The 13,639-nt window shown below is 34.7% G+C and overlaps 3 protein-coding genes across 3 annotated transcripts in view; 1 reads left to right on the top strand and 2 right to left on the bottom strand.

The window, feature by feature from the left end:
* LOC140750043 (pre-mRNA-processing factor 17) overlaps positions 1 to 572 on the bottom strand; it is a 36,765-nt gene extending 36,193 nt beyond the window's left edge. The window contains exon 1 of the mRNA XM_073083347.1: positions 271 to 572. Coding sequence (XP_072939448.1) covers positions 271 to 441 — 171 coding nt within the window. The 5' untranslated portion in view covers positions 442 to 572. The remainder of the gene's footprint in view (positions 1 to 270) is intronic.
* Positions 573 to 1,002: 430 nt separating this feature from the next.
* Positions 1,003 to 4,091, top strand: Vha14-1 (V-type proton ATPase subunit Vha14-1). The gene is made up of 5 exons (XM_073083547.1): positions 1,003 to 1,171; positions 1,299 to 1,380; positions 2,192 to 2,397; positions 3,385 to 3,408; positions 3,977 to 4,091. The coding sequence occupies exons 1-5, from the start codon at positions 1,118 to 1,120 to the stop codon at positions 4,007 to 4,009; spliced, it is 399 nt and encodes a 132-aa protein (XP_072939648.1). The 5' UTR covers positions 1,003 to 1,117; the 3' UTR covers positions 4,010 to 4,091.
* A 24-nt stretch (positions 4,092 to 4,115) lies between these two features.
* CAH9 (Carbonic anhydrase 9) lies at positions 4,116 to 12,507 on the bottom strand. The gene is made up of 5 exons (XM_073083546.1): positions 12,359 to 12,507; positions 7,507 to 7,710; positions 6,894 to 7,165; positions 5,909 to 6,139; positions 4,116 to 4,523 (listed from the first exon to the last, which is right to left on the bottom strand). The coding sequence occupies exons 1-5, from the start codon at positions 12,402 to 12,404 to the stop codon at positions 4,317 to 4,319; spliced, it is 960 nt and encodes a 319-aa protein (XP_072939647.1). The 5' UTR covers positions 12,405 to 12,507; the 3' UTR covers positions 4,116 to 4,316.
* Between the last annotated feature and the right edge of the window lie 1,132 nt (positions 12,508 to 13,639).

Below are 13,639 nucleotides of genomic sequence, written 5' to 3'. Positions count from 1 at the left end.
AGTACAAAAGTCAATGAAACTTATACTGTGGGTTATAGAATTTTTATGATTATTTCAGTGCTTTAGACAAGTTGACCAGGTGGCTATGATAATATGAATAAACAACGGTTTAAATATAACCGTCGATTAGTTAGGCGTACTCTCTATCTCTGTTAGTTCACAGTGTACACCGAAGTGGAGTATTCTTGGCAAAAGACTTGGCGGGAAGAACCTATGCCTATGTGATTTTTATAGGAATGTAAATATTGTTAATATGGTAATGGTCCCTACCGTGGGCATCACTACGGGGGCTGCACATATTTCCATTTTCTTAGCGAGGGAGAGACTCGGGTCAACAGGTTTCAGATGCGTCAACAGACCCTCGTTGCTATGTTGTTGTGTGTTCTCCGTATCTTCACCTTCGTCCTCAGAACTACTACCGTATTTTTGAATATTCAACATTTTTATACCTAATTTGTACTCTTACACGATAAAAATAATATTTATTTGTGGTTAAAACGTAAATGAATAACATAGATCGTCATGTTGTTGTTTGAAATGACGCATGCACGGCAAGGTATTTTGACAGGTGTCAAAACTTTCACGATGACAACTTGACATATAAATGAATAAAGCACCAAACTTGTAAGTGTAAAATTTTTAAATCACGTGAGACAATCAATAGTATTGTAGACGTAAAACGTTTTGTAAATAAATTAAATGACTTAAGGAGATATTGTATCATTATATTTCCCAACGAGTCGTGATAATTGACAGCGAGACATTTTGTTTTTATCTTTAATCTGTGGTGAATTTATTTTTATTACGTTGGCTAATTACAAAAAAAGTTGCCATGCATAATATAACCAATAACCCAAAAGTAAATTGGATTGAGATCGTCCCTCATAATTTCCTAGTGGCTGCACTAAAACTTGAAACAATTATTGATATAAATATTGTATTGACGTTCTTAATCAGGATATTTTATCTTGTCATTGTATTGTTATCTGGCAATGATAACAGTTGTTTAAATGTAGCCAACTTGTAGGCAAAAATCCATAGTCAGGTGACGAGCGCTTGTGACAGATTTTGTTTTTTCATAAATATAATTCAATAAAATTAAATATCCTCCACAAAAATGGCTCTCCAGGCGGCTGTAAAAGGAAAACTGATCAGTGTTATCGGAGATGAGGTAATATCTTCATTTTTGTACAGTTTTTCTATTTAACTTTCATTTGTTTTGGTTAGAATCCACTTTACTTGCGTCTTCATTCTTTGGGATTGTCTTTATATTTATATCAATTCTTACTGAATTACAGGACACCTGCGTTGGATTCCTCCTTGGAGGCATCGGCGAAATCAACAAGAACAGACATCCCAATTTTATGGTCGTCGATAAAAGTGAGTTTTGAAAATTAATTATCCTCTCCGTAAGTTATTTATAAGTTTGTAGGCTTATATTAATCTTCTAGTCTATTGTTAATTAGTATTGTAACGTTTGTTATAATTTAAAAAATGTTATTAGATATTCCGCCATTATGTTTCATAAATCATCAACAATCCAAGTATTATATGTAAAGTGTCTATGCCTAACAATATATACTATTTTTTAAGTTTTAATTACATACCAGTATCTAGATCAGTAAATATTACATGTAAAATACCATGTAACAATATAAATTATATGCAATGTATCTAACATACCAAATTTAATAATGATTCATGTTCCGATGCATAAAAACATCATTCATCTTGCATATCTTGTCAGGTGTATGATAGTGAAATTGATGAAAGTTATCAAGGTTTATTGAAAGTAAACAAGGGCTTTGTTTTGAATTCTTTCTTTTTGTAACAAAAATAATGAGAATTCTCTGGTATGTAACTGTATTACCACATTAGTAAATAGTCATAAAGTCTTCATAGGTAAGTTATTGTTCTCCCAAAATATTGTATTGTGTTTCAAGCTAACAACAATTGTTATTTTGTCTTAATGCTACAGATATCACTGTAAGAAATAGGCACATAAACATAATTTAAAATCCTACTTGAAAAATCAAAGATGTGTACCTGCGATTTGAATCTTGGACTCTTGCTTGAGAGGCTGTATTTAAACCACTAGGCTATCAATTCTTTTGTATTATACAATCAGTGTTAATTACCTTGCATACCTGTCCAACACTTTTATTTCCAAAAATACCGTAAACAATTTCAGACACACCAGTGAGCGAGATCGAGGACTGCTTCAAGCGTTTCGTGAAGCGCGACGATATCGACATAATCCTGATCAACCAGAACGTGGCAGAGCTGGTGCGCCACGTGATCGACGCGCACACCGCGCCCGTGCCTGCTGTGCTGGAGATTCCCTCCAAGGACCACCCGTATGATGCCAGCAAGGACTCTATCTTGCGTCGTGCTAAGGTGTGTTGTATTTCTTTATGTTTGATTATCATAATAATAGCTGACCCGGCAAACTTTGTACCACCTCGGGATGTATTTATGAAATATATGTCATATTTACTCACCTTTTGAAAGTTTAAAAGACTTCCACAAATTGTTCTAAACTAAAATTAGACAAATCGGCCGTTCGGCCAGCCGTTCTCGAGTTTTAGCGAGACTACCTAACAGTAATTGATTTTTTACATATAGATTTAATGAAAGAGATATGGTACCTAGGTGTGAGGTTTTGTTTTTTCTATTTATGCAGCTGATCTTTCTGATTACTTTTGATTTTGACTGATATTCAGTAATTCTCATAGCAAAGTAAATTGCTAACCACAAACTAACTTTGTCCTTACACATTGATAAATTCAGATAAAGTAAAAATAAAAACTGAAACTCAATATTCTTTTTTTAGATAGACTTATAAATATATAGTCATAGTCGTAGAACAAAGTCGGAATTAACAAATACCAAACTTTACATGGCAGCCATTTCAAGTTATTCACAAATGTCATTTTACTATGAGCACATTTCGAATCCGTCACTATACCGACTGATTAATTTGAAAACTAAAATACATAGAATTTTTCTGTAATGCAATAATAATATTTAGACAATATGTTATCCAAATATAATAAAAAGTGAATTTCGCATTTTTGTCAAATCTATATTAATTGTTCTACGACTATGACAATATTTGTATGGATGTATGCCATACTTTTTTATTGAAGTTTTAAATTGTCTTTACCAATTTATAGTTATATAATATTATTTACTTCCTATGTATTATGAAAACTGAACAACTACTTCTTTAAAATAAATACCTACTTTTGTACTTACCAAACCAAATAATTGCTTAATTTAAAAAAATATAGATGTAAGAAAGGCTGTAAAAGATAATAATTACAATTGCTCTGATAATGATGATTTAAAAATGAAATTAAAAAAAATATTTTCTTTTTTCAGGGCATGTTCAACCCCGACGACCTGGTACGCTAAAACAAGTGTTATTGCATGATATTTTGTCTGTATTTGCAAGTTTTGCAACAGACCGGCACATGTAAATATGCCAGAAAACAACAGAGACTAACACAACATTCATTATCTGTCGCATTTAATAAGTCTGTTTTTTGTGTGCAATTTGGAACTAAAGCAGTATGATTTTTTTAATACATTCCGCTAATCAAAAGTGAATTTTATTTTTTTGGACTGTTCTGTACAAACTGGCGATAGACCTATTATTTAGTTTTAAATTATTCTTACTATAAACAAAGGAGTATTATGAATACATATTTAATCTTGTATAGTTGTTGAAATTGTATTATAGTATATCACCAACAAGAATTGTTTTATTTTTCCTAACTATAGCATGTTTGTTCTCTATAACAGTTTGGTGTGTGAAGTGTGAATTGATGAAATTAATTAGTGTTTTATACCTATATTGATTGAAGGTAGGTAGAGTTCATACTTACATTTTTATTATATTTGTACCATTATTTTATGTATTTGCCTTTATAAATATGTGTTTTATATATACATGTATTTTTTCTATTTTCAGTCTATGTTTGGAGCGGATAATTACTCTACTTAGTTAACTTTGTAGTGTCTAAATTAAATCTCTATGTACCATAATAATCGCCTTATATCAGTATTCTAAAATAAAGTCATTTTATAATTTTATTATATTTATTTACACGTATTAATAACACTTACAATAATACTGCACACATATACAATATAATACATTGCACAACAATATTAATCGGTAGAACAATAATATACAAGAGATATATTTGGTATGGTTTGTGCCTAACAAGTACCCGTAATAGAAACAAGAAATGAGCCGTGATTGGTTAGTTTGAATTTGGTTAGAAACGTTGAAGATTTAAGGGATTTTTTCAATCGTCGAAGTCATTGACGTCATTTTCGGCTTTCTTGTGACCGACCCAGTCCCACTTGGAATAATGGAGCTTGGTTTTCTTGAATTTGGGATTCTTAGAAGTAATACGGACGAATACTCGACGGCCGAATAGCGGTTGGAGTTGCCTGAAGTTGTCCACCAGAGGGAGGTTCAGGTTGGAGAGGAGACCACGGAAGTTGTCCATCTGTGAAGTGAAAATAGTTGACGTGTAATTTGTGTTTATAATAAGTAGTATTTAATCTGTTGTACTGCTGGATACATAGTTGTGGATCTCTCCAGAATTCAGAGGTCAGCAATCTGTGGGGTAACTATAGGGTGGCAGGAATGGCAAAAAGCCACACACATACTGCTCTACTACGGATTTTTGGAAGGTACGGGCTAGTGCCATATCCATGGCATATATTTTTCAACCTTCCCAAACGCCTTCAAACTTCAATAACTGCTGTCCAATGATAACAACTTGGAACGAAAACTTAACGTGTGCTCTCAAGTACAGAAGCGCTTCTTAGCTTGAAAGAGCCACCCATCTAACTTACGTAATGTACAATCAATAACAAACATCAATTAAGATTTAGAAGAACCGTGCGGCTATACGCGATTCCTATAATAGTGATCGATGTAGGTATTCATAATAAAATATAGAAGTTTAAAGTTCAGAAACTAATAAAGACTGGTGCAGTAGATTAAAATTCGATAAGTGTTCACTGCTAAAGCAGTCAATGACCTGATTATTGTTTGTACGACATTTTTGCATATGGACAAAAACATTTTGCACACGCGTGTATTGTTATTCAATCGGTGGGCTTAAAGCTCTGTACATGATGACTGCAATTTATGTGCTAAATACTGAGTCAAAGATATCAATATTTATCACATTTGAATTTTATGAACGGTGATGTCACTAACGCAGCCGCTTTTAGGAACCTATGAGTTTTATTCATTTGCCTTTAAAATAACGTTTCTAACTACTTTATCAAATGCGTTACAAACAGCTATTGATTAAATATATGTATGGCAATTTACATTCATATTTTTGATATGCCCCTAAGTAATATTGAGGTAGAGACAATATTCTTACTTGGTTTTTGTATGTTTTAATTAAGATATCGGCAGTAGGCTTATTTCATTAGATTAATTTCATAAGCTATCCGATGAAATAAAAATAAAAATTTTTTTTTAAGCTACTGCTTTGTAGTCCATTGAAATGTTACATTTTTTAGGCCTTAGTGTGCATTTGTCAGAGGACGCAATTTTATTTTTTTAATGTGTAGGGGGGGTCAGTAGAAGCTTAAGTTCAAGTTTGTGGGGTCGGCACCCTTGTCCCCCGGCCGCCATCTTGGAAAAGGGGGTGCAAAGGGTTTTTGGTGCTTCAGAGGTCTAAATAATTGCTAAAAGTCAAAAACAAATGTCGCTAGACTGAATATTAACCATAATTTCCTGTAATTACGACGAATAAAGCAGTTACAACTTAATTTCTGAAGTCATGTTTGGTAATCGAGAATTGCAAAAAAATGTCTTTATAATCTATTTTTTGGGTATAAAAATAATAGGTAAGTATAAACATCGTACCTGGAAAACGGAGATCGGCAGGTAGTCGGAGAAGATGACCCAGGTGACGGCTTCAGCGCAGGGCGGGGTGGTCAGCGAGCCCTTGTACGTGTAGAAGCGCTCCGTGTCCAGCCCCGACAGGATGGACGACAGCGAGAACGTGTGGGGAAGCTGCATGCTCGTGTTGTAGTTCTCGATGGCGGACAGGTTCTTGATGAGGGGAGTCAGCAGCTTGGCGTCGTATTCTACCACCTGTGGGTTATTGTTACTTGGGTTGCAATATTTGGGTTTTAAAGGTGGTAGAACCCTTGGTGGTTTGCTTCCAGCGGCACCACCGCTAACCTATTTCTGCCTCAACAGTTTTAAACGCTGTTGTGTTCTGGTTTGAAAGGAGACAGACTTTTCCGAGGCGGTTCAGCCTAATCCACAGGGGAGCGGCGCATCTGTGGCCGACCTTAGGTAGGAATATCTAATCCTATCTGGGGTTGATTACAGATGTCCATGGGCGGCAATAGCCACTTATCATCAGGTGGACTGCATGCACGTCCGCTTCTCCTATATTATATAAAAAGAAAAACCCGGGGCGTATGATGGATGTTCCGCCTACGGCACAGGATTATATTGCCGCCCGGACACAATGTTAATTTGCCACCTGGGGCGTAGCCAGAATTCGCAAAAATCGGTACGCTACACTTATGTCCCAGTGCTATTTCCCTATTATTAGCCTCATATTTGCTGCAATTCCTTTTCGATCTTAAACCAACATATCTCGTAAATTCATTCGTGAAGTAGGTAACTAAGTAACTTTGATTTGTCACTATACTTAGTTTTTTTAATAACTAGAATACTCGCTATCAGATTATGGACTATAGTGTTAATAATTGTAATAAAATTTCATTTAAGGTTCTGCTTGGCCGGGAATTGAACCTGGCTTTTTTACTGAGCGTTCTTGTCAATCGCTTTATAAGCTTTATGGTGTATCTAGAAATATCATTATTTCGCGTACCTGGTAGAAGAAAGCAAGAACGCAGAGTCCATCAGGGTGCTGGAGAGCTTCAGCCAAGTTCCTGTATTTCTTGTTCCTGTGGATGATGTGCATCTCAAGGGGCAGACGCATGTCATTTAGGGTGTGTTCAGCCCCCCGGTTGTTCTTGTCTCCCCAGTGGAAATGCAAGCCCTCGATCTCGTATTCATTGTCGAGAGGACCCCCGAAGATGTAGGGGAGACGGAAGCCTTTTTTCTCTTCTTCAGGAGAATACTTAGGAATTGTTAGGGCCACTGCAAAATAAGTTAGTTTGTTGAATGCCACATTTTTTTTAAGCTTTTGTCATGCTATGCTTATGTAGAGAAAGAGGTGTGGTATGGATTCCGGCAGCAAGGAGCGCGAGCTGAATTTGCCAACCCCTTAGTCGAATCCAAAAGCCTACAGAAGTTTCATTTTTCGGCCTGCATCTTGCAGACTATCAACAAATAATAGATAATCATACACAGTTTTATTTAAAAAATTAAGCATCCAAATGGTAATCTACACATTTCGGTAGGTATATTTGACTGGTGGTTTCACAGAAATAACTATATAGCGTTTGTTGGTGGAATTGGTCACAGATGTTGCAGCTTACCTGAGTGTCCATTATTAGTGATCGTTAAGGGCCCAGGCAGCGGGTTTTGGTATCCAGTGAGCTCCATCGCGGGAATGGAGATAGGAATAGCCTGCCTTGCTGCGATGGCGATGGGCGACTGCTGGCGGCCGCCGCACGCCGGGTGGAGGACTGCCCAGCGCCGCTGGTCAGAGGCGCGGTAGCCCCAACCCACCACAAAAGGTACTGGATGGATAGAAATTATATCACATTTAGAATATTCAGCTACCTGATCGAATCGATATGAAGGATGTTTGAAAAAATCTTAAAAACTCAGATAGCCTGCTGGTCTCACATAAACCCTTCTTATACGGAGACCCTTGTTCAGTAGTGGCCTCGTAGTGAAAATAACGTATTCCAATGAATAATGCAATTTTAAATGCCTCAACCGTCTTTATACGTAAGTGGAGGGTAAACACAAATAAAGCCATTTTTGATTACGATCTATATTGAAACAAGTTACACCTTAGGTATTATCGCTATCCTTAACTCTATAACTTTACATCAGGTGAAATAAATTCTCCTTTCTTATACCCATAACAACTATAAAGGCAAAAGGTATAGATAGGTCGTTAGCGTCAGCTAATACACACGAATAAACCGTCTTATTTATAAGTTCAGTTGTGTAACAAAGACAATCAAGTTTTTTATTAATTTTATTCAAGTCAAACCCTATCTTCCGGGTTAGATCACTAGTGAAATAGTTGTTCGGTTTAGCCGTTAAGGGTGCAATGACCTTATGTCCTGTACACATTCATTACGCAAAATGGCTGTCAAACAAAAAGCTTTCAAATTTATTAATAAGTCTGTTTAACTTGCAAGGACCAAACTATGTGTTTACATCGTAAGCTAAAGTTGATCGATGAATGATTTTGCGGCAATTACGTAATGCTGGGTTTTATTATCCCCTGGTAACCGACAACAGTGCCAATAGCGCAGGGAAATATATCACCAATATTTGTCTCAAAGAAAGCGACGACATCACATGAGATTTGAAGCTTTCAATACTTATAGCCCTATACTAGGATGTCCTGTGCCTGTGTCATATGTCGTATAGACACATAAAAAGGCAAGTATACAATCACCCATATCCAGTACTAAGATCTAAATTCCTTTATACTCGTATGTCTGCTTGACCAAGGCTCGAACCCGGAACCACTGGCGTATCAAACCGGTCTGAAGTACGCTCCGTCATGCGAGTAGAGTTTAAACAAGATAAAACCTTAAGATGTCTACAATATATTTTCAATTATTATGAATTATTAATTGAATTAGTTTACTTAATTGAAATCTTATAAATTACCATGTACCTACTTAATTTAAAATATCATAAAGTGCGTGGGATGTATTACAAATGAATACGTGTTTAGATTATTGGATAAGACGAAAAACACGATTTAAAATTCAAATAGTTTCAATTTACAATTGTATTAAGCTCGAATATATTATACGATTTTTAAAGTACAGACTTGATTACGATTATGCAAAAATGTCGCGTAAATTAGGCTCGACAAGAGTTATTGTTCATTTTATATGTAAACTGGATAATCAATCAACATGTGCTTTGATTTTTAAGTTTCCTTGGCAGTAGAGTTTAGATATTTATGGCTACCCTCAAAGTCATTGCTGAAAAAAATATATACAGCCACAGATATGACATAACCCATTTTAATTTGTGCAGATAAGTTATGTACCTATTCTTAAAATTTCGTAGATGTAGGTGTAATATTTCAGATTATTTAGATTGCACTAATTATAATCTGTAAGACATGAGAAAAAACGCAGTTTTAGCGCGAATCGCCTTAATCACAGGCATAGAGAATGTTATCTTTTAGTTTATCGATAAGTTCGTGACAAGCTGGTTGTATTCCCGATTTTGTAATATTAGTTATCATTCATGATGAATGCATTAACAGAAATGAAAACCTCAAATAAATGCGACCTCTGCATTGCTAATCTAACACAAATCTAAGGTCAGGTTGAAATTGTGCATATTTAGGTTTAACACAGGCGACTAAACAAACATTTAGGTATCTGTTAGGCTATGCCATATTACGACAGCACGACATACTAAGTACTTACTAAGACCTAAGAACTGAAATATTTAGATTTGTCATTAGAAAGATACAGATTTACTACTGTGTACTATTTATTATTGCATAAACACTAAGTTCAATGTACCTGTAGGTCATTATAATATTATAATATTTTATATGACTGTTAAAATTGATCAATTTAAACAAGTGAAAGTTGTTAGCATTTTGGCGAAATTTTAAACTTACTTGACAGAGTCATCTTAAGCAAGAGCTATGAAGGCATAGCACAGATATATTGTAAAGACCGGACATGTTGTAATCCGTTCGGTTATACGAATTTGGGATCGAATAACTTTGTATCCCTAGCATCGGCTATTCGCTGTTACATCGATGCTGAATTGCGTTCTGGAGATTTGCTCCGTTTGATTCGAAAACGCGGATTTTTAACCGACTCTACCTGTAGGAGGGGAGTACTTACTTATGTATTTTTAAGGACTGATTGATGCTAAATCGCGTTTGTTGCTTTGATATATTTGTTCAATATATCAAAGCAACAAACGCGATTAGCAATAAATGAAGTGGAGGTGGGTAATGAAATTAAGGCGGTAGAACCCTTTGTGGTTCGACTCCGGCGGAACCACCGCCACATCTATTTCTGCCTGATAACAGCAGTAATGAGCGTTGCTGTGTTCTGGTTTGAAGGGTGTGGTAAGGGAGACAGACTTTTTCGACGTGGTAAGGGAGACGTGCTCTTCCAAGTTAGTCCTTAGGGGTAGCGGCGCATCTGTGGCCGACTCCAGATAGGAATATCTAATCCTATTCGGGGTTGATTACAGATGCCCATGGGCGGCAGTAGCCACTTACCATCAGGTGGACTGCTACTCTCATATTATAAAAAAATACTGATTTCAGTTATAGGACAAAAGGAAAGGTGTAAATCTGGAGGCATTTAAATATTCCCTTATATGTACAAAGGATTACCGAGAGTCATCGGTCACTTGGCGGCTTGCATAAGTAGCTTATTATTTCGATTAATTTCAGACACGTCATATTTTCAGTTCAAGTACTCATACAAATAAAGTGTTTGATTATCATGAGAGTACCATAGTTTATAAACTACTAATATGAAAATGAAATTGTAAAGGCAAGCAACAAGTTCCCATTCTTTCAAATAAATTCCATTTTCATATTTTTATACTAAGGACAAAAACAATTAAGAATGAAACAATACAAAACGTGATCATTCGTTATATTGTTCGAAACATGTAGTTAATAAATACGATAATATTGTTTTTCAAATCGAGAGAAAGGTAGAGATGGTGATGCACGAATCTGAATCACGAGTTAATTGTTTCAATTTCTTCCATTGGTTTTAATAACATATTATTATCTAAGAGTATCATAGATTAGGTAAGATACTTCGCCGCCTTGAAATTGAATGAAGCCACAAACGGCTTATTAGTAAGTTATTTTTTTGAATTCTTGACAAATAAAAACATTTTTAGCGAAAATTTACGAATAAATAACTAATACTGCGTAATTTATATAATAAATAAATAGATAATTATTTAAAATATTTTAGGGACATTTTAGCACGGAGACGTGGCAAAACTTTTTTACGCAACTATTTCAATTGTCAAAACTGGTTACGTTTTCTTGTTAGGAGTGAGCAATCTTTACTAATCTATGAAGAGTATAGGTAATTATGTGATAAATCACGACTATGTCTATTTGTTTGATAAGTGTTTAGGGAATACCTAATATGTACCTATAGATACAAACCTAATATGTAGACTCAATAATGTTATCGGCACGAGAAGTATGAATGGTATTATTTTTGTTATTGTTTATGATATTAGGTGTATTGTTTAACAACAACGTTTTACTAACTTTCAACAGCATGACGTTCTCAATTCTATCCAACGCTTTGTAATCTATGGTCGCCAAAAATCAAAATAAGAATATCTAACGTCCCTGCTACATAGGCACCTCTCTAATTTAGGATTCTAACTTTATACAATGGATCACAATCAGAGCCCAGAGCTATCCTCTGGAATAAGAAGTATTAACCTTTGTTCAAAGGTTTATTTGTTTTATAATAAATATTTATAAATTACATAAGTTCTGTCCGGTGTATCAAAGTATTATGCCAAACTTTAGTAAGTTTATTTATAACAAAAATGCCGGTACTAAATGCCCGTCGGCGTCTTTTTATCAAGGGTAAGTAATTTATCCCACGGTAAGTACCAAATTAAATTTAAAAAGTGAAGTTTACGTGTGTATGCTGTATCGTCGGATGTTTGTGCGATCCGAATTGATCCAATACAATACAAAAGGAAGATACTACATGTTTCGCGTGACTCTACTCAACCCATAATATCTGCTAACTTCAATCTTCAATCTGTATATGCACTGTAATTAATAAATCCGGCAGTTATTCGATAATTATTCTGCACCTTTAAAACAGAACTAGTTTATCTGATTTTATGCTCTAACGAACTGTTTACTGATTGTAAACTGTAAATTATTTTGTTATGATTTATTTTTCTAGTATTTTTGATATTATTAATTAATTATTACTTAAGCATTTAATTATTTTAAAATAAACCCTGCCATTTTAAAATCAATAAGGGCCTATAATCTATTTGAATCACATAATCACATTTTCAGCACTTAATAAAAACTTATTTTTTTTTAAATATAAAATAATATTTATTTTGCAAATGGAGTCAATCGATTTTTTTTGCTGTTAACTGAAAAAAAAAATTTGCTATTTGATCAAATTTAAAAAATCTTACCATTTACTGCCAAAATGGCGATGAGGGTTGAAAGGACAGTCTTCATTATTTGACACTTTATATTTTTAATTGGGTTGTCAAACTGTAATAAGCACTTGATGCTTCCTTCCTCGCGGCCAGCGGTTTATATACTACACATCCACATCTTGAGCACTGCGATTTCAATGGCCTAACGCGTCATCGATGTGAGAACTAAACCCTTAAATGTGCAGGTCTTACATGCTTCAGATTTAGATGAACTAAAATAGCCACCAGATTTTTTAAATCTCAAAAATATATTCGCGTGGTATTGTCACTTCACTCACAACTCACAAACTATTTGATGACATATCCATGAAATTAATCAAACACTTGTGACTATATCAAGTCATATCACAACGACAATTAACGACATTATACTAAATACAGTTATTGTTGTTTGTGTTAATTTATTTCTCGTCGCAGAATTTAAGTTATGCAATTAAAAACATATTAGACACCGTTACAGAAAAGTAATAGCTTGATTAGGCATAAGTAAATACTTATATGTTTTAAATAAATATTACTAACATAGCGTTCTATTGAAAGCTATGCTAAAATATGAATACATTGCCATAATGTGTGCACACTAAAATAAATAGAAGTCGGATTTACTCATATTTAAGTAACAATTTTGAATTTAATTTAAACTTCCAAACAAACATGATCGCTTTCAGCAAAATCAATAAGGACTGTGTTACTCTCGATAAGTAAATAATGCAATTAATACCTCAATCAATTACTATCAATACAGGGTCGATTCGACCTTTGCACGCAACTAGAACGAAAATGCATTCAGTTGCATTGCGAAGGTTAAGCCTGTAAAGCTGACGGGACCAGCCGACCGAACAATAGATGATAACAAGCCACCCCAAGATGATGTCAATTATTCTAATAGTCAAAACAGCCATTGATTAGATCAATAACATAAATAGAAGTGATTTAATTAAATTAAATGTTATATAAATATAGAGCGCAGACTGTACTATCTTTTCAGTCGGTAAGGACGTCATTATTGGGTTTGCAATTTATGATCGCGAGATCGCCAGTTTTAGATTAACGTTATTAACCCATTACTGTCCTACTGCTAGGCACGAGCTTGTTCTCGGAGTAAAAGGGCCATAGTTTAGACTATAGTTCACCGCACTGAGCAAGGGCAAATTGATAGATTTCACGTAACTTTAAGAACTCTCAGCTATAGAGGTTTAAAACGTGCGCACATAATAATTTTCTTCGCGAAAATATTTTCAATTTTTCGTTTAA

This window comes from Epargyreus clarus, unplaced genomic scaffold (genome assembly GCF_041222505.1).
Source record: "Epargyreus clarus isolate Ecla_fem2 unplaced genomic scaffold, WU_Ecla_fem_2.2 ptg000019l, whole genome shotgun sequence".
NCBI lineage: Eukaryota > Metazoa > Arthropoda > Insecta > Lepidoptera > Hesperiidae > Epargyreus > Epargyreus clarus.
Note: the sequence above shows the minus strand (reverse complement) of the source record. Positions and strands in the feature narration are given on the sequence as shown.

Excerpts from the sequence above, each read along its gene's own strand:
- Vha14-1 (XM_073083547.1), top strand. The coding sequence starts at position 1,118 with ATGGCTCTCCAGGCGGCTGTAAAAGGAAAACTGATCAGTGTTATCGGA. Across the intron at positions 1,172-1,298 it reads TCAGTGTTATCGGAGATGAG|GACACCTGCGTTGGATTCCT; the intron begins GTAATATCTTCA and ends ACTGAATTACAG. Across the intron at positions 3,409-3,976 it reads TGTTCAACCCCGACGACCTG|TCTATGTTTGGAGCGGATAA; the intron begins GTACGCTAAAAC and ends TTCTATTTTCAG.
- CAH9 (XM_073083546.1), bottom strand. The coding sequence starts at position 12,404 with ATGAAGACTGTCCTTTCAACCCTCATCGCCATTTTGGCAGTAAATG. Across the intron at positions 6,140-6,893 it reads TTCTTGCTTTCTTCTACCAG|GTGGTAGAATACGACGCCAA; the intron begins GTACGCGAAATA and ends AATAACCCACAG. Across the intron at positions 4,524-5,908 it reads TGCCGATCTCCGTTTTCCAG|ATGGACAACTTCCGTGGTCT; the intron begins GTACGATGTTTA and ends TTCACTTCACAG.